The sequence below is a fragment of the Dermatophagoides farinae genome, chromosome 7, assembly GCF_024713945.1.
Source record: "Dermatophagoides farinae isolate YC_2012a chromosome 7, ASM2471394v1, whole genome shotgun sequence".
In the NCBI taxonomy this organism is placed as follows: domain Eukaryota; kingdom Metazoa; phylum Arthropoda; class Arachnida; order Sarcoptiformes; family Pyroglyphidae; genus Dermatophagoides; species Dermatophagoides farinae.
In genome coordinates, this window is record NC_134683.1 from 2910647 (window position 1) to 2936784 (window position 26138).

General features: G+C 29.6%; 1 protein-coding gene across 3 annotated transcripts; it reads right to left on the reverse strand.

Moving 5' to 3' along the window:
* Nucleotides 1-770: 770 nt before the first annotated feature.
* On the reverse strand, nt 771-25162 carry alpha-Catr (alpha-catenin related). Of its 3 annotated transcripts, XM_075733039.1 has the most exons (9): nt 19152-19762; nt 14739-17599; nt 11418-11945; nt 11174-11293; nt 10184-11047; nt 3024-3119; nt 1598-2647; nt 1176-1382; nt 771-1104 (listed from the first exon to the last, which is right to left on the reverse strand). In XM_075733039.1, exons 2-9 carry the CDS (start codon nt 14760-14762, stop codon nt 967-969), a joined length of 3027 nt encoding a protein of 1008 aa, XP_075589154.1. In that variant the 5' UTR covers nt 14763-17599; nt 19152-19762; the 3' UTR covers nt 771-966. The 3 variants fall into 3 exon arrangements, with proteins under 3 accessions (XP_075589154.1, XP_046916899.2, XP_046916901.2); XM_047060943.2 differs by lacking the exons at nt 14739-17599; nt 19152-19762 and adding an exon at nt 25078-25162; XM_047060945.2 differs by having other exon boundaries at nt 14739-19799.
* Between the last annotated feature and the right edge of the window lie 976 nt (nt 25163-26138).

Below are 26138 nucleotides of genomic sequence, written 5' to 3' on the forward strand. Positions count from 1 at the left end.
ATAGAATACATAGAAAATCCACAGTTAAAGGTATGTAGATATGCAAAATAATGAAGAACAGAAAAAAATGATCACCCGGAGCGACAACCTAATGAAGGAATATTTGAATGAAAATGAGAAAAAAAAACTGGAAAAAATTGTTTCGAAACCAAAAAAAAAATCACTAAAATTAAAATTTGAAAATTTCACCATCTAATTATTAATGGGATTCTGTGGTTGTCTGATTTTTTTTGTTTTTCTTTCTCTTTCGTTCCTTTGTTTTTTCTTGTTATTCTCAAAAAAAAGAAAAATTCTGGAATGACAAAACAAAACAAAAAAAAACGCTGAAATAAATCCTTTTTGTTTGAGATGTGACAGAATGGTATGTGATGTTGAAATGTAATGGAAAAAAAACTGTGTCAGTTCATGGATCTTTGTTTGTGTATGTATGTGTGATTGTAACATACGTGAAAATGACGATGCAAATTTGATTCAAGATGGCAATCCTGATTGATGGTTTGTTGTTGATTGTTAACGAATACGAATTCAACAAGAATACGGATATCTTTACAGTAATGATGAATGATTATCAATAGATTTCCATGGAATGTTTATTTTTGCTTGTGGATATATTCAGGTTAGATTGATGGTAGATATTTGTTTTCATTAATTTTATTTTTTTTTTACAAATCCAAATCTTAATGATGATAAATAATTCTGAGAATCAATTGATCGATGAATAATGGTTGAAAGTGATGTATGTGTGTGTGTGTGATTGGTTTTGTTGAATGTTTTTTTTTATTTTCCTAATTCGTTTAAATTTTATTACTAATATTAAAACTACTATAAAATATTATATCATATTGTGTATAAATTTGCACTAATCTCGTCTGGATTTTGACCCTAAAAGAGTAAAAAAGAAACGCGTGTTCGACGCGCATCTCCTTCACCCGAAGCTTTTAGGGCTCTACGGCCCATACCGAATTGTCAGATGTCTGGATCAGATGATGCAACGCCACCTTTGGACATTGCACCACCTTCAAAAAACATTTCGGTATCCTGTCGATATGATGGTGATAAGGTACGTGCACGTGTACGTAATGCACCTTGCATATCCAAATTATGCTATATATATTTGAAAAAAAAATAGAAAAAGTAATTCAATGAAAATGAATCAATCATTGGTGAAAACAAACCTTGTTGGCACAATTAAGGCAAGCGCTCACAACATTAGTTATAACTGACATTAGATTTTTCGTTTCTTGTATAACATTATCAACTTTAGTGAAAGTAGCTGTCTTACCAACGGTTACATTTTTAACGGCAAATTGTAATTGCTGTACATAAGTTGGCACCTGATCGATACAATCCAAAAGCTCTTTTTTTGGTGCACCAGTTGGAATCTAAATCATTTTTGTTGATAAAATAAAATTTAAAAAAAAAATAGTAAAGTAAATTCAAAGTCAAGTCAGGCGTAATAGTAGGCTTCATTGATTCAATAATGAAGCTATGAAAATGAAAGTTGGCGTACGAAAAAAAAATTCTTGCTTATTTGTTGAAAAAAGAATTTTTCTTTTTTTTTTCATTTATAAAACCAAAAAAATTCATTCACACATACCTGATAGGTAAAATGTCTAACGATTTTGTACAATTTATTCGCTTCTTCGGCAAAAAATTCCGCTTGAGTGAATAAATCTTGTGTCGTTTTCAATTCACCTTCACCACGAGTAAATTGAAACATTGACATTGCCATTGATGACATTGCTTTAGCTTTTCGTACAATATCATTATCATCTAAATCAACCGATGGTGCAGATGATTTTTCAATCTCATATACTTCAACTTCCGGATTGATCTGTACATTTGTCGGACGAGGAACAACACCAGCACCACCGCCACCACCACCACTACTAGCAGCGGCAGCAGCAGCAGCGGCAGAAACTGCAACCGGATCTTCTGCATCCGGTATGGCAGCAGCTGCACCAGGCATTGCAGCCACACCATACATATCGGCACCGGCGGTATCACCAGTCATTGGTATTGGTTCTTTACCCGGTTCTAAATAACCATAAGCCGGTACACCTCCTTTCATTGAAATTGGAGCCGTAGCTAATGATGGTGATGATAATATTGGCCTTGTAGCTACGGGTGGAGCTAATCGTCCCATCGATGATGATGGTAATGGTGATGATTGTTGTTGTTGTTGTTGTTGCGAAACAGAAGGTGGAACAGGCGGTATAGGAAGTGGAGGTGGTTGACGTTCATGTTGTTCACGAAGAAAGTCACTTACATCACGCATTATTTGTGAAATATCACCAATCAATGTGGACCAAACATCAGCAAATACTTCATAATTTTCTTTGACAATTTTACTATTCGAATATAGTAATAATGTATGTAATGCTGTAAGCAATTGTTCACCATGTATTTCTATTGATGTTTCTGTATGGCCAGCGGTCACTTGTAATGATGCAGTTGGTGATATATGAAACAGTAGTCGACAAACCTCTTGAACATGATCGGAATGTTCACGAAATTGTTCAATAAGTTCATCGATTTGTTCATGATCACAGTCGATTGCTGAACCTTTGAGCAATACTGGCAGGTCGATTGATGACGTATGATGTCTAAATAGTTCATCCGCTTGTTCTATGGCAACATTTTGTAGCTATTTTTTTTATCATCATTATTATTCAACCAAGAAAAAAAAGAATCGTTTGTTGAAATCGATATAAAGAAAACACAACCAAGACACAAAATATGCACAGACACCCAAACAAACACAAACACGCATATATAATATATATATATGTATGAATTCGATCGATCGACAAAATTCCAGACCCAAAAAAAAACAAAATCGTTCACCGTGTGTAAAAAAACCAAAAAAAAGAAAGTATAGAAAAACAAAAATAAAAAATTGCAATTCAATTTGTTTATAAATTATTGATCGTTAATATGACACATGACAGCGAAATATAGTGGAGGGAGATATATACGGGGGATGGGCGGCTGCGAAAACATCAAAATCGAATACAACTTACCTTGCATTTCAGTTCATTAGATAGATTCGTTATCTGTACAATGAATTGTTCAAATTCATCACCGATCACTGTGGTTGTATTGAAACAGGAATCGTCCTAAAAAAAACAGAATAAAAGAATAAATTATTCAATAATAATAATTATATGATGATGATGATGATGATTGTCATAAAAGTTGGAAAAAAAGAAACGATTAAAAAAGATCAACAACAACAACAAATTATAGCTTAATGTTTGTGCAATTGTATAATATTTTGTTTATTATGGCGACAAACAAACATTTATGACATAAATTTTATGTCGAATGGTTTTGGATTCGTTTGTTGTTGTTGTTGTTGATGTGAAAACAAAACAAAAAAAAATAACCATAATGAGCCAGAAAAAAAGTTTGGATAACCAAAACTATATAATAGAACCCAAAGAAAAAGGAAAGAAAAATAAATTTAAGATGATATATCCGAATTTTAACTCCAAAGAATTAGAAAATGGAATAGGAAGAAGAAAAAAACAATTACAATTTCGGTATTATGGTGATAATTTATATAAAGCAGCACAATGATGATGATGATGATGGAGAACAATAGTTTTTTTTATTGCATTGTTTAATTTCGTTTGTTGTTCTGAACTACAGAACTCATATAAAAACGATATAAAAAACTTTTTGTTTTTTTTTTGCTTACAAATATTGGAACAAATGTCTTTTTATGTGTGTGTTTTTGGTCAACATTTTCGACTTTTTCTTTTTTACCATTGTTTCATTGTTGTTATTTTTATGTGTTACACTTAAGACAAAAAAAACAACAACAATTGCATTATCTATTCTCTCTTTCATTACAAAATATGTGGGGCGTTAATAAATGTCGTTTTTGTTTTTTTGTTTACAAATAAATTCCTTATTAATTATTACACACATATGGCTTGGAAAATTATAAATCCTGCTGAGAAAGATAGAGAAAGTAAAAATTCTGTATAAAGTCTTTTTGAATTCTTTCTGTGAAAATTCTTTTCTTTTTTGTTGTTGTTGTTCATTTAACCATATTTTGTCATGATAAAAACGCATACACACACACATACAATTCTTATTAAAGTTGATGATTGTTTATGCTGAATCGACGAACATTAATTTGCACCGAGGTAAGTGCATAAACAACATATAATAAGAATAGATCAATTTCTTTTTACTCATACAATCTATTTTTTGGTTTTTTTTTCTAGATTGTTATTGGTAGACAAACAAACGTTTGTGTGCAAGAATTCAATCATTCTTTTCATCAGTTATCTACCCACTAATGACACACACATACACAGCTAATATTGTTAACCAAATGAACACTTGGACGTAAAAAAAAATTATGAATGAATGAGTGTTATCAGAATAACCAAAACCAATGTCCAACAAAATAACCACAAAAACTCAAGACAAAGAGAGAAATATGGTCAATGTTAATAATTTAATTAACAGTTGACACAATATATTGTTCACAGTCAACATATACAAACAAAAAACAATGTGACAATAAATTCTCTAGACCAAAACCAGAATATAGTACAGTACAGAATTGAATGCCAATAAAATTTTGTTACATATATACAAAACATCAATTTTTTTTTCTCTCATGTTCCACACTGATTGTCATTGTTGTTGTTGGTTAACAAGACCAGAACAAACAAACAAAAACAAATACAAACAAATACAAAAACAAACCCAGAACACCAGAATCTTTCACATATTTTACATACATGACTCTAATATTTTGATGAGGATTGAAAATTTTCAATTTTAGATGTAAATTTATTAATTGAATCATTTATTGTGGATGTGTAGAAAAAGAAAGATTAAGATGAACAGGATTTGTTGTTGTTGTTGTTGTTGTCGTCGTGTGTGTGTGTAGTATGTGAATAGAATAAAAATTTGATCCAGAGTCTGGATTCCAGACCAATACACACACGACTTGGCCAAGACAAATTTAAACAAAAAAAAATTTTTTTTTTTACAGACAAATTAATACAAGACATAAACTCAGAATTTTACTTCTTATTCTTGTATGTATCATTTTTTTTTCTTTCTTTTTTTCCGGTTGAATGGCCAGAATTCACAAAATTTACAAACCAAAAAAAAAAAAAAAAAAATGTAAATGAAACAAAAAAAATATTCAACCAACCAACCAAAAAAATAATGGTTACCGTTTTTTTTCCAGATTCGACAGTGGAGAAAAAAAGTTCAAACGAATAAATTCTCGAATCTATGATGTTCAGAATAGAATAAAACTGTCGGTATTTAGCTATATTGTATTAACGAATTTCTATTAGCTTTAATGTTCAATTAATGACAATAAAGCAGAATCATCATTATCTATAAATCAGGACAAATTCTGATTGAATTTTTAATTAACAATCAACTTGTTCATTTACAATGAAATCTTGCTGTAGATTATTATTATCATCATCATCATCATTATAATTATAAGTATAATTATTATTATCATAATTCTAGCTTCTAAAATTCTTGATTCTCATTCTTTATCTTTGTATATATATCGAATATGAACCATAATTAAATAATATGAACCATATAAAGATTATATTAAAATAATGATAATATGAAGGTACAAAAAAAAGACAAAAAATCTAGGTCTCTGATTAAAAGAAATGGCATGATTACGATGTCATTTCTCTTTTTCTATGTATGAACAATCAAATTATCCATTGAAATTTTTTTGTTCATAGACTATGGTATGGCTAATAATAATCAAAACGATGGTAGATCAAAAACTCATTCAACCAGCCACCATCATCATCACCATTGCCAATAATAATAAATTGGCTCAATCATAACCACCAATAATAATAATGGTATACCATGTGATTTACCGTTCAAAAAACTGGATGGAATATAAAAAAAAAACAAGAATAAAAACCACAAATAATGGAAATGAGAAGAAATTCTGAAAATAATAGAAAGCGAAATTTGGCACAAATGGACCAATAACCTAAATTATTTGTCATCATCATCATCATCATCATAGTCATTTAGAATTCAATTCAATATGATTATGAATCATTTCAATCACAAAAAAATCGATTCAGTAAATTTTTATCCAATAGAATGGATAAAAATTTTTGATTGAATCATCATCATCATCATCATCATTATAACCATGGTGCCTTTGCATTCTTTATTATTTTGGTTGGATATGAATGCAAAAAAAAAATTCATTCTCACAACAACAACAACCAACCAACCACCACCTAAATGAGTTATATAATGTCATCATCATCATCATCATCATCATAATTGTCATTGTTTCTGGGTTGGTCATGTTATGGTCGTCGACATGTTATATATTATTTCTGGCCCATAATATACATAATAATACACATGATCCATAGATAAGGATGAAATAAAAACGACAACGCCAACAACAACAACAACAACAATGTCATCATCATAATTTTAGGTTAATATTAATAATAATAAATTAATTAATAATTTTTGTTTTCATTCATTTTCTTGTTTTTGTCATTCAAGTTGTTTATGTTGTGGGGTGGTTGAAAGAATATTCTGGTTGAATATTCTACTGAATTAAGACCATAGAAGTAATATGAATGAATCAATTGCATTGAACAACGTTGTATTTTTTTTTTTTTTTTTTTTTGCAACAGTTACATCTGAATTTAAACCGAACGAAACCAACTATCTATTCATTCAATTCAATAATAATCTATTCGATCAATACCAATTTGATTCCATCAAGAATCATCAACATGATAATATTTCAGGGGAAACAGTCTGTTTCCCTAGTGATACATACACACACACACATACAGAATATTTAAAAGCCTGGAAAAACTATTAATATTATAGGATTTGTTTTTGTTGTTGTTGCTGCTGCTGCTGCCTTTGTTGTCATTGTTTTCTATTCGAGAATTTCATTGAAAGAATTTTGTTAATCTTGATTCGAAAGCTCAACATAAAAAAACATAGAGAGATAGAAACGTTTTTATTTCTATCATCATCATCATCATTTCATTTATCATCATTTCGATCATCATAACGATTGTGATGAATGTGGAATGAAGAGAAACAAAACAAAAAAAAGTATACGGCCTACTGATACAAGAAGCAAAACTCTTGAGAAATAAACAACAACAACAACAATAATAACAAATTCAATTAGATCCCAGCAACAACAACAACAAGGACTCAAGAGATAAAGATAAAAAAAACCGAAAGAATTCAACAAACTGAAAATACACCCCAAAAAAAAAAGAAAAATTTCATATCTCACCAACGAAAAAAAAAATGGTTATGGATACAAAAAAAAAATAAAATATAGATACAACGAAAAAGTAACCGAACCATTTTCGTACATGATAAACGAATGGTGTGTGTGTGTGCGGAAAAAATGAGTTTCTCGCACACCAAAAAAAAAAAAAAAAAAAATTGGATTTGTGAATCGGAGAAAAAAAAATAGAAATGAAATGAATTTTTACCCGCTTAGCTTTAGGGGCCTTATCAGTTAAGTTTTTAGCAATGGTTACATTTTTTTTTCTCTCCTCGAGTTAACTAACCTATCCATTCATTTATTATTTGTTTTTATCATTTGCCATTGTGTGTGTGCGGGTTCGGGTGCAAGTGCGAGTGCGAGTGCCCATCCTATTCACATTACGGACGGAAACCGAAATATTTCCCATTCATCTATGTTTGATATGGGCGGAGATGAAAATGAAATTTTAAGAATTTTAATTTCATTTTCACAATGTCGATTCGAGAATGAAAATTCTTTATTCGGTAAAATACACACTACTGATGATGATGATGATGATGATGATCAGAAGAATAAATTTGCTCGAAATCAGATTGAAATTTGTCTGTGTGTGTAGAGAGAGATAGATAGATAGAAATTGGTTTTCAAATTCAATTTCTCGTTCATTTGAAATGATCAAATGAATTTAGGTCAAACCAGTATTGATGCTAAATGGTATTGTAATTATTATTATTATTTTGAAATACAGCAAAAAAAAAAAAATTGATAAGAAAAAAGTTTAAATTATTCGAACAACTGGAAAATCCTAAAAGTTTTTCTTTTCGTTCATTTGACATACTGAACATTTTTTTTTTTGATGAATTTTTTTTTCATTATATTGAAAATGGTGTAGATGAGTGTGGAAGCAGTTCGTTTTTCTTTCTCATACCATCATCATCATAATCATCATCATCGAATTCAAGTTAATTCCGGTGAATGTTTGAATTTCATAACAAAAAAAAAAAATAAAATAACTGAGCATCAAAATTTTGTTTGTTGTAATGATTTTCACAAGAAAATAAGTTCCGGAATAAAAAAAAAAGAATAAAAAGTTTTTCGGATCCATATACGTGAAATGCCCGATATATATTTTGGAACACAGGACAACGACGATATTGAACAATAATAAATATATAATCAAGATCGATGATCTATAGATGATCATAACTTGATATAATAAATCAGCTGGCCCAGAAAAAAAACTCCAGAACAAAAGCAGAATTCTTTTGAGATTGAAATTCTACATCATATCGATATATAGTGGCCATAAAAAAAACATGAAAAAATAAAAATAAGAATCGTGACAATTAGATTCATCGATACAATCGACAATCGATTAATTAATCGATTGTTTTCACATCAAAAAATTGGAATTATGATTGATTTGGTGTATAAAAAAAAATCAGAATTTTTATATCTAGTCATCATTGCATCAGCAAATTCTTGAAATATAAAGAAAAATGATTCGTCACGATTCTATAAAACAACAACAACAACTGCAATAAGAACAAATCGAAAATAATGGACAATTTTTTTTCGGTAATAAAGATTCTGATTTTTTCTTTAGCGAATTTCATTTGTTTTTTTTTCTATTTGTCACAATAGCTGATTTTGATCAAACAAATTCCAAATTGCAAATTTAACGTTCATCATCATTATCGATATATTGTTCTACACTGGAAGCCGAATGTTAAACACAACAACAACAGCACCAAAAACTATGGGCAAAAACAAACAAATCAAGAAAACATCAAAATTTTTGTGCTCAACTTTACTGATTTTTTTTAGATTTCTCACTACTATTCGAAGAGATTCTCATTGTAATCATTTTTTGTTTCTGCTTTGACTTATATTCGATCTAAGTATGAAATGAAATCCAATAAATGAGAGAGAAAATTAATAGGAATTATTATGATGATGGCCGAGGGTAAAATAAAATGAAAGAAACAACAACAGAAAAAAAAAGATTTGACGAAAGCCAAAAAAAAAATAGAAAAGAAAAATCCAGGACCCTGTGATCCGGGATTCTATTGGCTCATATTGCCTTTAACAATCGAACCAACACAAAACTGTGTGTACTTAGCAGTATATCGCTAACAATAATGATGATTCTGTAATAATATTTGGTCGTCGATCATTGACGTCATATAAAAAAAAATTCCAATTTTTTTTCAACAAAAGCACTGTACATCGTCATCACTTACTATGAAAACCAGATCAATTTGGTGAAAAATAGAAAAAAAATTGGACCCAATAGACATCATTGTGTGTTTCATCATTTCTTTCATCATCATAACCCTAAAATGGCCAAATCTCATCTTTCGTTTTTATCGATTATAAATTTTGCGATTCTCATCATCATCATCATTATTATCATCATCATTTGTTTCAATGAGACGACTATTATGAAATTTTTTTTTACATTCTCCATTTTATGGAATTTGATCAATTTTATTTTATTCTTTCGATTCAATTTTTTTCCAGACGTTTTTTTTTCTTTCCACGAATTTTTCATCATTTAACTAAACGCACAAGAATAAAAATTGAAAACGGTGAAACAGTTTTATCACTTATTTAGGCCCCCTCCCACCTCCTATCACAAAAACACACACACAGACACACGCAAATAGATGGTTTCAATTTAATTCAGTGATTCATTATTGAAATTGAAATTTGAACTTAGGCATCATTATTCAAATGATAAAATTCGCATAGACAGAAAGAATATTCTTTTCGGGCTCTATTGTTGAAAAGTAATTATTATCATTTAGCAAATATTCAGCAAATTTTAGTGAAATGAATTTTTTTTTGTTTTTGTTTTAGTAAACGCAATGAATAAAGAGAAAAACTTACAAAACAAACAACAGCTCGAAAAAAGGCTTCGACTTCGGCACGAAGTTGATCGCATAACATTAATATTTGTTCACGATGATCATGATTTGTATATGCTGAATCGGTAAAATCCTGAGTACGTTCAATGGCAGCATCCAATGCGAACATTATCTGTTCTTTAACGTGGCTAGTCATTTGGCCCATTTGTGCCAGATCGGATAATTCACAGATTCTTTGTAAAAAATTTACAATTGTTGGACATGCATCCAATTGTTCATGTAGCCATCGTAATGTTGATTCTACGGCTAATACAAATGAATTACCAGGTATAGTACGTTGAACACGATGTAATTGGCCACGACGTTGATATTTTGGTATGGAAAACATATCCCTTGATGAACACCGTTGTTGTTGTTGAGCACGTTGTTGTTGTTGTAGATAATCATACCCATATAATAGGGCTTCATTGTGCGGATCGAATGGTAAATGTAATGCTGATGTTGATGATGATGTTACTGTTGTTGCATTCGATGATGATGATGTTGGCCGATGATAAGGATGTGGTGATGATGATGATGATGTTCCAGATGCTGCTACGGCCGCCGCTGCCGCAGCATGAGCAGCGGCTGCAGCAGCTGCCGCAACAGCTATCGATGTTGATGATGATTTCGATTGATAGGTAACAATACCTTCTTTTACAACAAAATGTATTAGATCCATTGCACGACGCATTTGAGCAAATACGGTATCACGATTTTCACGAGCCGTTTGACAATCAGGATGTCTAAGACAAACTTTTGATGTAGTCAACAACATCATTGTCGATCTTTCTAATGTTTTACGAGCGGCAGTCATTTGTGCACGACGTTTTTCATTTTTTAAATCCTATTTATGACATAAAATGAATAAATTAAATTGTCACCATGGAAATTGACATAAAAACATGTTTGCAAATTTAGAAATTGAATGGGAATCCAAACACATTCACTGAATTGGATTTATCAAACATACATTTTGTCGATCGCTTGTTAAATGTGCCAATTCAACCATTTCCATGCCAAAATGTGAAAATGCTTTGACAAATTCTGTAAAATTTGCAACATTTTCTAAACGATTCAATGACATTGAAACCTAACAAATATGGTGACATTTATTCAGTTAATTTGTTCAGAATAAAGAGAGATTTTATTTTTATTTGAATTTTGAAATTCATTTTTTTCTCATCAATTTGATGCTCATATTCTGGTACACTTACCCTATCTTTACTTGCAACAATTTGTTTGACAACAACTGTATCGGCAACCAATAATACTCTTGTGACGGATGATAATAATGCACGTGCCGCTCTTGCCATTGCTTGACGATCAGCATGTGTACGTATTGATTCTTCACTATTTGTTGTTGTTGTTGTTGCCGCTGTGGCTGTTGTCGTATCATGATGATAATGATGATGATGATGATGATGGTGATAAACTGTATCGACAATAGGAATAATTGAACTACCACTGGTTGGATCGATAATCGTGCCACAATTACCACCAATACCACGAAGACTTGGTGCCGTTAAACTACATAACTGTTCAATCAATGCACCAGCTGTACGGGCATCTTTACATGCATCATACATTTCATTACGAATTTCTGGATTATCATCAGCTATTGCTTCACCAACGGATGCAAAACGTTCGACAGCAAAATTGACCGATTGTCCAACACGAACAATTGCACGTAATTGTTTATCATTACGAATTGGTCTTTCACGTAATTTGGCGAATGAAGAAATCTATAATAAATAAATAAATAAATGTGATTTTAAAAATAGAAAAAAAAATCAATCAAATTGAAGAAATTGTAATGGAAATGGATGAAATTTTTTTCTATGAAAATTTCGATTGATTTTTTTCTTTTTTTTTTGTTTGTTTGTTTCCACTTGAGGCTACAGAATGTCAATGAAAAATTTCTAAGTAAAAAAAAAAAATTCAAATCAAATTTCCTATCTATCTTGAAACCAATAGATTGATGGAAATATGGAAATTTTTTTTCCATTTTTGTTGATATGCAGCAATTTTTCTTTTTTTTTTAATTCTCAATGTTCTGCATGCATATAGCATTATGATAATGACAATATAAAATGAAATTGGAAAAAAAGGTGATTCTTCGTTTTTTTCCCTTTATACAATAATGAATTGCATTTAGAATGGAAAAAAATAATGATGATGATGATGATGGGAATAATTGGCGAATGTGTGTGTGTGCGTATGTGATATGTGAGTCAGATCATTCAGATCAAATAGGAAAAAACAACCAACCACCACAAACGAAATCGAAAATGACAATTCTGCATTCAATGATTATACTAATGATTAACATATAAAAAAGAATTCCTGTGGTTTTTTTCAAACATGTTTTTTTTGGTTTTGTTTTGTTTAGTTTTTGTTAAATTTTTGCTCATGCTTTTGTTTTATCTGAACGTCCATAGAATTTTGAATGTTCAAATTGTGAACGAATGCTGATGAACGCACACAAAAGCGAAAAAACGAGCTTTTTTTCCCATTAATTGAGTAAAAACTAACCAAGGTTTTTCATAGATTCTTGAATACCTTGACATGCGATTAAATTCGCTTGATTCAAATGGCAATGATGATCATGATAACAAATTTGAAAATGCACACACACACACAAAAAATTCACTGGAACAAAAAAAATCATCAGACTGATATTATATTGAAATATAAGTATGAGTTGAGTATATGGAAGCTAATTTGAAGGGTTTTTTTCTATCAATTCTGAATTCATTCATCGTTCCACTTTCATTTCCTATGGAAAGAAACGTGTGTGTGTGTTTGTGTAAAATTTGCAATCGATTTTCTTTTCTTTTCTTTTTTTTTGTTCATTTTTGTTCCTGATTCCGGATTTCAAACCATATTTTTTATTCTGGCATTTGTACCTTAAATCCATCAAAAAGGTTTTGCATTTTTTTTTTCTCATTCCACATTGGATTCAAATTCATGATTCTATCGTGGTTAAGTTCATTTTAATTCTGTTCAAAGCCCAAACAGAATTGACATGACATGCACGTCTAAACATGAATTTTATCCTACGAATATATGTTGATGAAGAATATGAATTGAACATCAAAAATATCAGAATAAAGAATTTGCAAAATGAACCAATATCAAGAACTCGGATGTAAATTCCAAATTTTTCATTTTATTTTATTTTGACAGCCAACAAGTCAATCATACAAAAAATAAAATTTATGCACAATTTACTATTATCAATGTAGAATAGAATTCTGAAACTTTTCATTCAAGAGGAGAAAAGCCATTTGAAAAGTGGTGGCAAAAAAATGAATAAATTCTAAATTCCAATCAAGTAAATTTCGACTTTCGAAATTCAATAATAACACAAGACAGAAAAAAATGGACAAAAAATTCTTTCTCTTTTTTTTGAATCAATCAGGCAAAACTGATTCTAGTGAATGCAAAAAAAAACATGAACAAATGGAAACAATGATAATATGACACAAAAAAAAGAATGAAATGAAATTGTCAAAAAAAACAACAACAACAACAACATTCAGTTTTTTTTTGCCGATAATTCATTTGTCTCATCATCATTGATATTTTTTTTCCAATTTTTTCTTTGTTCTATTCTTTTTTCGTTATATTTGATGTTTGTATTTAGAATTCTGAACAAAACAGAGGAAAAAAAAGCCGAATTTTATGCTATGAATGGTCGAAAGTTTTCTCTCGATTATTTGTGTATATTCTACGAATAAAATGATGGAGAAATTGATTGAGATTTATAGATGAAATTTATAGACAAAGGAAGAGTAATAAGGAAGCTGAACAAAGACATTTTGTGTGTATGATAATCGAACGACAGAGAGAGAGAGAGAGAGAGAGAGAGACGAGGGCAAAAAAAATCGAACCGAAATTCAAAAAGCAAAAATAAAAACCAAAAAAAAAAAAAAAAATAACAGAAAGACAGTCTGAATGAATTCATGAATGTTGATGTTTTTCCTTTTTTGTTTTGTTTTGTTTTGAATGAATGAATGAATTGTGAACCAAAAATGAATGGAAAAAGAAAACAAAAACGAAAAAATCGACCCGAGGACAATGAAAATGGGCACACAAATGACAATGAGAATATACAACAACAACAACAACAACAACAAAAAAAATTCAAAGAAAGAATACAGTGGACAAATAATCTTTCTGAATGTCTTGTAATGACATGAAATGAAACCCAATGAAATGAATCAAATTGAATTGAATAAAAATCGAACAAAAAAAAAGCGAGGGAAAGAGAGAGAAAAGATTGATTGACGCATTGGATTGAATCACAACGAAACTCAACGAACCTTACAAACAATACAAATTTTCGAATAAAAAAAAAAATTCAGAATTCTGAATCAAATTTAAATCTAAAATTTTATTGTCATCTGTATAATTTATTGTCGTCTGATCATAGAAATGGATGCTTATTTTTTAAATTGAAAAAAAAAATTTGAAATTTAAACCAAAAGAATAATCTAAAATCAATTTTTTTGTTTGTTTGTTTTCAAACTTACTCGATGACTATGACGTCGTTGCATCGTTGTTTATTCTCAGTATATATTTGTGTGCGATGTTGTGTGTGTGTGTGTGTGTGTGTGTGTGTATTGTTCCGGTTATGTTTTTGATAATCCAAATAAATCCGGATGAACGAATCACATAATGTACACAGACGCAGACACACACACACATACAAAGTTGAAAATAATTTTAAAAAGGAGATAATGATGAAGATGGCACTTTTTTTTTCTCGCTCACAAACACACACACACACGCACGCATAGGCTTTAAGAATTATATCAATGTTGATGATGAAAAAAAATGATGAAATTACATAGTTCAATGAATTAGATGAAAGAAGATTAAAGATGTATATAGAGAGAAAGAAGAGAGATTTTAAGAAATGAAAATTTTTGTAGAAATACTGACAGCCGATAATATTGGGAATTATTATTTTACTATAAAAAATGGAATCGACAACAACAACACAGACAAACAACAAACACAAAATCCAGAATGAATGATAATATATCACCAAATAACAAACGAACGAATTGAATCATTTGATGAACCAGATCTTTATCGATATGTGTGTGTGTGAGTGGTGAGTGGTATGTGTATATATATGGGTGATTGATGCAATTTTACTTCCAGATCAATTATATTTGGACATATTTATGATAAAATGGAGGCAAAAAAAATTTTTTTCTTTTTACTTTTATGATTAATTTCCATCATTATTCTTGTTATTGATCATCATCATCATCGTCATCATATCTTTAGGTTATTGTGTGATTATTGTCAAGAAGAATTTCAGTTTCATTTTGTTTGTTTGTTTTGTTCCATTTTTCATTGTTTCGTTTACATTTCTATTTCTGTTTTTTCTTGTTTGTCATCGAAAAAAAATGAAAAAAAGAAAGACAAATGATTATGATGATGATGATGATGATTATGTCATATATTTATTTATTATTGATGATTGTTTCTATATATATAATGATGATAACCATTATCATCATTTGTAATCATTCATGATGACAAATCGAAACAAAGATATCGGTTCTTTTCTTTTTTTTCTCTTCTTCTCCATCATCATCATTATCATCATCATCATATCATATCGGTCTTTTTCTTCTCATCCATCAGTAAGAATCTTTTCGTTTCTCGTGGATAAATAGTATCATTTTCTTTCTTTCTTTCTTCTTTTTTTCCGGATTGAATAAAGAAAAGAATTTTAAGATTCAGATAAAATGAAGAATTGTATTGAAATTGAATTGAATCGCAGCGATAGTTATCGTTGTTGACATTGTCATTGATTTGTGATTCAATTTGATGATAATCAAACTTCAATACTCAAATCGGAATGAATTTGATTATGGGCGGTTAATTTATTGTTTTTGTTTGTTGTTTTCAATGAACAAAAAAAGGCCAATAAAAGGCGTGTAGTGAAGAAAAAATTGTAGAAGAAACAACCTGCTTGCCGAAAAACAAGATTTTTTTTTTTGGCTATAATTTATATATATTCTTTACATAATATCATTTTTTTTCTTCTTCATGTTGTTTGATGTTTTTTTTTTATTTTCGAGTATTCACCGGGCGTTTATTTGTAATGAAAACACACACACACATACACAACAAAAGTTACATATCAAGTTCTCATCATAAGATGAAATTCATCTATGATATCGACAACAATCGATTACATGATTACATTCCACCCGGATGATGATGATGATGATGTTGGTGTTGTTGATGATGATCTATCGATATTTGAACGATAGATATGAATTTTTTTTTATGTTCATCTGGTTAACACATACCACATCGATGATAAGAATCTTGATTATTTATTCTTGTTGTTGTTGTTGTTGTTTTCATTGAAAAATTATTATTTATTGCCTCATTAATTTTGTTGTTGTTAAGGTCGTTGTGTATTGCTTTTTACATGTTTTTTTTTCTCCTTTCATTCCAGATATATGAATGTTGTAGGTGTGCGTGTGTGTTTTTCATATGAACCAAATCTAGATCTAGATAGATAGAATCGATAGTAAATGGCCAGAATTTTTGTTGTTGTTGTTGTTGTTCTTGTTCTTGTTATCAAGGCAAAAACATTTTTAGCTCATAATTATTCCTTATCATATGAAACACAACAACAACAAGAATTCGATATACAGGCTAAGCATTTACACACACACACACACAGAATTATTACGATGATGAGGATGACAAAAACACACACACACAACAACACGAATAAAATGATAAGAAATTCTAGTTGATTGTAAATGATGATCTTCGTACAATGATCTTGATCTTTGTGATCATCATCATTTTTTTTATTTAGTTTTGTTCGTTGTCATTAGTTTGTTGGTTGATCTTTGTAGTTGTTTTTTGTTGTTGTTGTTGTTGTTGTTGTTGTTGTTTTTAACTCATCGACTCATTGTAGACAATTAATCATTTTTTTTTCTTTTTTTTTTGGTTCATATTTTTTTTTATTGCATTTCTTATATATATAGTGACTGCAAACTAAACTTTAATTTCATTGAGATTTTCTTCATTGAACACAACAACACAAGAATATTATGGCTAGGCTTTGTTTGGCCTGGATTGAATTCGTGTATTGGTACTTTGGTCGTTTTCTTTTATTTTTTTTTTTTTTTTTTTTTTTCGTCCGTTTGATTGTTTCAATTTTCTTTCTTTATTGAATCATCAAAAAGTTCTTTATGAGTTGAATCATAAACAAGCAATTTCGGCAGAAATAAAAAAATCTTTTATCAAAAAAGTATGCTTATTACAATGAACAACGGCAATGATGATGACATAGAATCAAGAATCTGGTTTTTATGTTTATTTTTTTTTTTGGAAAAACAGAAAATAACTTAGAAGTGGAAGATGAATCAAAAAGAGAAAATAATCTGATATGATGGTGGTGATGATGATAATGAAACCATATATGATTCACACACACACACACACACACACACACACACACACACACACACACACAGAATAAGAAGAAGCAAAAGAATCACTGACCACTTGAATGAAAAGTTGAGTGAAAGTAAAATTGTCAATCATTGGAATCGAATAAACAATTTTTTTCCTTTTGATTCTTCTTGATTTTAATGGCCGATTATTTTGAAGAGAAAGAAAAGTGGAAAAAAACAAATTCTTGAATTGAACAGAATCACATCAGATTACATTATCATCATTGAATGACATTATTATTGCCAAAATACAATACAATAAATCATGAAAATAGCCTAAAAATATGCAAATATAATTGGTCGATATATGGAGAGAGAGAGCGAAAAAAATGTCGATTCCAAAATGAATAATAAATGCATAGGAGCTAAATAAGAATCATATAATTCACAACATATATATATATAGCACACGTTAACATTTAACAATTGGTTCAATTGATCAAATAAAATATTTAAAAAAAAAATGGTCGCAGAATAAATGAATGAATACCACCACAAGAGTAGTAGATCACGAACAAGAATAATTAGAATATTTGCGTTTTTTTTCCCATTTTTCATTCAACAACAACAACAAAAAACACACACACAAGAACGAAATAAAAAAAAATGGATCGTGATAGAGAGAGAGAGAAAAAAAAAGTTCGTCGGTATTTTCTTTGAATGTGAACACGGAACCAAAAAAAAAAAAAAAAATGATAAAGAGGAATATATATATTTGATTGTATAGAATTGGGAAACGAAAAAAAAAATGAAAATTCATCAAGAATACGACATCGACTCTCTCTCTAGTAATAATGAATGGTTCGATACGAATTTTTTTTTCTCTTCTATTTTGAATGTATATCATATATATATGTATTGATGACATGTATATATTATATTCATGTATAAAAAAAAGTAAAAATTTCTATATCTAATCAAAATATGGTAAAGATTTCAATTTCAAAAAAAAAATTTCCCATCCACACTACTGGTTATGCATCATTTTCTCTTCGATTTTTTTTTCTTTTTGATTCACTTTAAGTTTGAAAATTGTTTGTATGCTTGATTGATCATCATCATCATCATCATCATCATGGTGAAACTGGCGAGAGAATTCAATTTGAAATTCTTTTTTACTCTTGTTTGGCTGTTATCATCACACTACATCATCATAATGATAATAATCATCATCATCTATGAATCGATCGATATGAATAAGTGTGTCGATGATGAATTCAAGTCAAATGAAATTGACTCCAAATAAAAAAAAAAATTTTTTTTTTCTTTCGATTCCGATTTCAATGATGATGATGATGATGGGTTTCCGTATGTGATCGATAAAAGTTTCAAAATTTTTTTTTTCTTTGATTATATTTTTGTTTAATAGTTAGTTATTCAAGTGGAAATATATGTTGACCACCACCGTCATTGATCATTATCTTCAGCATTATAATTATTTACCGGTAAACATTATTATCATCATCATCATCATCAACAACAATGACGCCCACTTTCAATAACGTCAACACTGGTAGATCAAATCATTTTTTTGTTAATAGTTTGATGATTTCAATCATTCGATTCCAAGGAATCGAAAACCACACACACGCACATTTAAAATTGGACAGAATGATTTTTTAAATTTTTCTATGAAAAAAAATTCCTTGGAACACGAATCAAATGGAACAAATCATGGTGAGATCACATGCACACAAAACATAAAACATACACAAACACACACACATAGATCATACGATTCAATGTTGGTGGTGATGACGAAAATGATGATGATGATGATGATGATGATTTAAACAAAAACAAAAACAACAAGATACAAATAAAACAGGACACCCACACACAGGAAAAAAAAGAAAAATACGAAGAAGCAAAATTGAAGTGGTTCAAAATCCTAGCTGAAATGAAATAACACCAACGACAACGACAACAACAACAACAACAACAAGGCAATGATAATCAGAATGAATGAAACAGAATTGTATTGAATTCATGAAGAATCCAAAAACGACGACCTAGAATTCTGTTCATGTGTGTTAGTGTGTATGTGTGTGTGTGTGTGTGTCGAGGTCTTTTCATGGTACTGTCTTGGATTATTCTGGTTCAATATTTGAATCTAGAATAAAACACACGCATCACACACACACACACACACACGCATACAGCTAAATAAACATGCGTCTTTGAATTCTTTTAATAAATAAGCTTCTACTCTCTCTGCAGTATTCTGTGTGTCTAGAGCAGTCATTCTCAACCACTGTGCCGCGGCACTTTTGTGTGCCGCGAAATTCTAAGATTGTGCCGCCAAATTTTAGATTTAATAAAATGAAAATATTTTTTGTTTTGATACATTTGAATATTATGGTAATCCTGAATCAAAAACATGTACTTCGATTAGTCAAATATCTATTAATAGTTGTGCGAATTGTTTGTAGTGGAACCAACATAGGAAAAATAAGTATAATTAAACAAACAAATAAAAGCAATTCTTCTTTAAACAATTTTTTATTAATCAATGTTTTACAAAAAGTGCTAGATTCTAGAAATGGCAAGTCCAAACTAACACGACCAGTTCAGAATTCAAAATTCACAATCGAGAAAAAGGCAAATCCGACCTAACACGATCAGTACAAAATCAAGAAAATAAATCCAACCTAACACGACCAGTTCAGAATCAAAAAAATAACAAGTCCAAACTAAAACGACCAGTTCATCTTCAATGGCAGAACATCCGATACATATCGAATTAATTAAATGTAACAAACATTATTTAACTCTGAATCTTGGAAAACACAATTCATCATTGAAAATAATTTTTAATGAATCTAAAAAACGGTATAGAAACCAACCAATTCTGGTAACTAATTCCAATAACTAACCATCTGAACTGCTCGTGTTAGGTTGGATTTGTTATTTTCTCGATTCTGAACTGATCGTGTTAGGTTGGATTTGTTATTTTCTCGATTCTGAACTGGAATAAACGAATTAACAACAAATACACTACATACTGTTATTTTTGTAGTACATATTATATATTATTTTATTTAGCACATTTAAAATCATTATCATAATCTATTTTACGCAGTGCTTTTTCTTTGTGTGCCGCCAAATTTTGAAATCGTAAAATGTGTGCCGCAACAAAAAAAAGGTTGAGAATCACTGGTCTAGAGGTTCACCGTTATAACGGAATAATCGAATTCTGTTGTGTTTTTTCTCCCTATTCGTCGTCGTCGTCGTCTGCTACTGCTGCTGATTCTTGTATTCTAGTAAATTGGTGGTGGTAGTCGTTCGTTAGATCGTTTGGTTGGTTTATTGTTGGTACTATGATATGATAAACTATAACAATGTTTTCAAATGATGGTAGTTATATCCATCCAAAATTGTTGATGTTGTTGTTGTTGTTGTTATTGCATGAGATACAAACATACACCAGCACAACAACAACAACAACAGCAACAACAACAACAACAGCAACAACAACAACACATAAATGAGCTTGAACTGCCTCACCAACTATAGCAATGCATGCAAATTAGAATTGTCTGCCAAATTGTTTTACTCTCAATTTCTTTCTTCATTTCCGAACTTCATCTGGGTCCAAATGAGTTTACCAATGAGAAAAAAAAATTGTTGTTGTTGTTGTTGTTGTGTAAATGGATAGAAATGAACATAACTAGCAAGAGAAAGAGAGAAAGGAAAAAACTTTCATATAAAATGTAATGTAATCTAATGGAATGGAATTGGAATGAACGAGATGAAAAAAATAGAGGAATATTTCGATAAAATGATGAAAAAGAATAATAAAGAAAAAAAAATGCCGACAATAAGCCAATGATAAACATGAACGAAAAATAACTGTACGCACATGCATTGGCATTCCGATTTATAGCAGTAGCAGAGAATTTTAAATATTTTGTCATCGTCGTCGTCGTTGTCCAATTGTTTTTATTGGATTTACAATTCTTTTTTCTTGTTTCTAGAGTAGAATCTTTTCAATGAACAAGGAATTTCCGATTGAAACAACACACACACATCCATAAACAAATACGTTTATTAGCCCATTTCAAGATCCTAAAAAATATTCTGGTGGGGAGGGGGTGGTAAACTGAATTATCTTTTCTCATTTTTTTTCTTTATCGTGAGAAAATGTTACGTAATTTTTTTGTTCTGTCTACCATTTTCATTGTATGTATCCTGAGATAAAATCTTTAGAATCTCACTGAATTATGACATTTATTATCACGATTTTTTCCATCTGATAATGATGATGATGGTGATGAAAAATTTTGCTGTTTTAATTTGCAATCAAAAACAAAAACAAAAAAAAAATGCGAAAAAAAAGCACACCGGGGCGCTATGGCGTCATCATAATCATCATCATCATCATCATCAGAAAAATTCTACCGTTTTCTGGAACATGAAAATAAAAAGTTTTCATCTATTTTATATGCTGCTAGAATATGGAACATGAAAACACACCAAACAGCAATTTTTTTACGAGTATAATACATTCTTAAAACCGACGCACACACACACATACATGCACCTTTTATTTGTAGATAGTCATCTCAATTCTCCTGGCTCAATTTTTTCTATCTTTAATTCTACTAGAATGCTAAGAATCTACATCAAACATAGACAACAACAACAACAACAACAGCAATATTCTGGAAAAAAACCTAAAAGCAATATATACAAACACACACACACACACACATGGTTATGGTGAATTCTGATCGATCCATTACATGAACAAATATGAAAAAAATTTTTTTTTGATAAATACAAAAAAAAATTTAAATTCTCAAAATTTCAGAAAAATCAACTGTCCTCTTTTGACAATGGAATATTCTTTTTTATTATTATTATTTTTTTTGTTTCATTAAAATACATAAATGATACAATGAAATAATGAAATTTTTAGATCACTATGGTAGGTTTTTTTTTGTTTTCTTAAAAATTTTCTGGTATAGTGAACCGAATTGGCCTGGATATTTTTTTTCTTTTTGTTCTGTTCGTTTGAATCGATCGGTTTTTTTTCTGGTCTTTTGTTGGCTGTTGTGAATATATGAGCACACTATCATCATCATCATCATCATTGTTGTTATTATTACGATCGTTAGTCTCAATCGAATCGTCAATTTTTTTTTGTTTGGTGCTGTTTTGTTATTTATTTTTTGTTGAATGACGAAGAATTAATACAACAAAACATTGTGAACATTAATTGCATAGTTCACATTCGTTTTTTTTTGCGATATCATCGTCTTATTATTGTCATCATTGGTGAATTCAAGTACACACACACACACACACACAATCGGTAATGTTGAATAATAACAAATTCAAAAGGAAAGAATCATATCATCAAGAAAATTCAATAATTCTGAATAATGGAACGTCTTCAAGTGGATAATATATAGAAGAATATTATTATTATTAAACGTGATTATTGATTTGACTTTTGACTTCAAATCATTGAGTTGAGTTGAGTTGAGTTTTTTTTTTCTTTACCCGGCTTGATGATAATGAAATTTCCCTATGGATTTTTTTCTTTGTAATCGAATAAGAATTTTTTTTCCCAACCAAATACTTTTGGATTTATTATTTCGAACTGATCAGGAATGGGAAATTTTTTTTTTTTTTGAATTATAATAAAGAAAATTCCTGGAAATTTTCCAGGAATGTTTACATGATCAAATGATTTTGAAATATCAATATGAGAAAAAAAAAACATTCCATAATATTTGTTGTTGTTGTTGTTGGCCATTATCATTATTATTGAATGATTTTATTCTTTTATTTTTTACTTTGACTATTGAACAATTAAATAATTGATAACCATGTTTTTTTTCCAGCTAATTAATTATTGCTGAAGTAAAACAAAATAAAAAACTTAAACTAAATATATAATAAGTAATTGCAAATTCTATATAATTAATTAATTAATTCATTGAATAATGTGAACATTTTCATTTGGATGATAATTCACACACACACACACACACATAAGAGTATTGACAATATAAATAGTCTATATTTATATTAGATTCTTAATCAAAAGAAGATTTTTTTCAGAATTTATCGTAAAACAAGAGGACTAAGAATACATGGAAATAGGAAGAAAAAAAAATTTTTTTTTTTGAAACAAATACAGACAGAAAAGGAAACAAAACAAAACAAAAAAAAAAAAAATAAACACATCACACATGTATCGAATAGCCGACAACTGCTGATGGGAACATGCAACCAACCAACCAACCAACCAACAAACTCATGCACCCACCAGCCATTCAAACATCAAAACATGTATCGAAAATAAAGTGAGGAAGAAAGAAAATGTCAAAATCAGAAATAATATTGTCAACATTCTAATGTTTCTCTTCTCTCTCTCTCTCTGTCTGTCTGTCTATTTATTCGGTTTGTTTTTGTGTTTCTCTCATGATGATGACGATGACGATGACGATGATGCATCATAATGATGTGAAAGACCTATTCAATTCAGAAGCCAACAAAAAAAAAAAAAAAAATATTCTAGGTCCCAAACAGACAAAGTTGAATCAAGATATGTCCATCTCAAATTACATCGATGAACGAACGAACTAGCGAAAAAAAAAAATTCTGTAGCATCATTGTCATCAAACAACAACAACAATGTTGATGATGATAAAATTTTAGAAAAAAAAATTTTTTTTTTCTTGGTTTCTTTACATTCACTATATCATTGAAAACAAGGCCTGTAATTCGAACCGTTAAGCACACACACACACACAGTTCGATAATGATGATGATGATAATAATAATAAAAGATTTTCATCATCATCGAATCCTTCAAAAGAATTAACTTTTGATAATTGAACAAAAAAAAAAAAAGAAAATATAAGGAAAATTCACAACAAAAACTCATTTTGAGACACAATAATAATCAATCGAACAAGATTGGAAAAAAAATTCCATTTTTTTTCCAATTTCTCAATTCACTTTGTCATTATTTACTTTATCATCATTTTATATATACAAAGACAAGATGAATGAAACTAATGTATATAAGAATTTGGATAAAAAAGTTTCACAAAAAACACACATGAATGAGTGAGAACAGATACAAAAAAAAAATCAGAATTACAGAATCAAATAAATCAAATTCATGAATTTCATTCGATTTTTGTTATTATTACTGCTACTACTGCCACTACCACTACTATTGCTACTACCACTACTACTATGTATGTGTAAACCGTAAAAATAATCCATATATATGCAGATGGATAAAGTGATTCCAAGAATATTCGAATCCATTTATTTGGTTGGTTAGTTAGTTTGGCTAAATCTTTCTCTTTTTTTTTGGTATTAACAATGAATAAATTCTCAATACCTTTTGTGACATTGGCAACAGAATTCGTTGAATTGATTTTATATGAATTTCAATATTTATAAATATTTCACCATTAGATGTTGATGAATCCATGGTTGTTGATTCTTTTTCTGTTTGTTGTTGAACCATTTTTTTTGTTGTTGTTGTTAAATTCAAATTTCTTCGATAAACTTATTTGTCATAACAAATATTTTTTGACAGGTGCACACATGTTCGCACACACACGTTATATAGATTTTTTCAGAAAAAAAAATTCTAAAACAACCGATATATATATATGACAATGTGATGTTGACAAGTTTTTTTTTCGAGCATAAAATGAACATTCACTGTGTGTGTGTGTGTGTGTGTGTACATGTGGAAAAAGTAAAAAATTATTTTGCCGGTATCGGTGTGTGGGTGTGTGTATGTGAAACATTGATCGATGTTTCAAATGTCTTATTATTATTATAATAATATCGCTGTTCATATAGTCAATTCGATGTCAGAAATAAAAAATTTTTTTTCATTCACCTGAGGCCAAATTGTTTCTAATACAATCGATCGATTTGTTCGAATATTGAAAAAATGACATGTATATGAAAAATTGTTTGTCATTCTAATCAACTTGTCGACAATGATGGTAATGATGATGATGACAATTGCAATTTTTTCAGTGTAATGAGATGAGAAATTACAAAAAAAAACTAAATGCATGGGCGTGTAAACAAAAAAAAAATCCCAAATGTAAACATTTATTAAATGGTAAAAATTTGCTGAATTTTTTTCCATTTTATTCTGGTTTTCACCGATGATGATGATGATGATGATGATGAATTTGATTCAAAGATTGAAATCACGATTCTATTATCTGAATTTTGATTATTTTAGTGCTACACACACACACACATGTACATACACACAACTTAGCCAAATTGATTTCATTTGTTTTAGATGTTGATGATGATGTAATCCATTTGATGGACTGCAGAATATATTCTTGAAAGTTATTTTTACGATGCCAAAAAAAATACATTAGTTCCAAATTTAATGATGATGATGATGATGATGATGATGGCTGT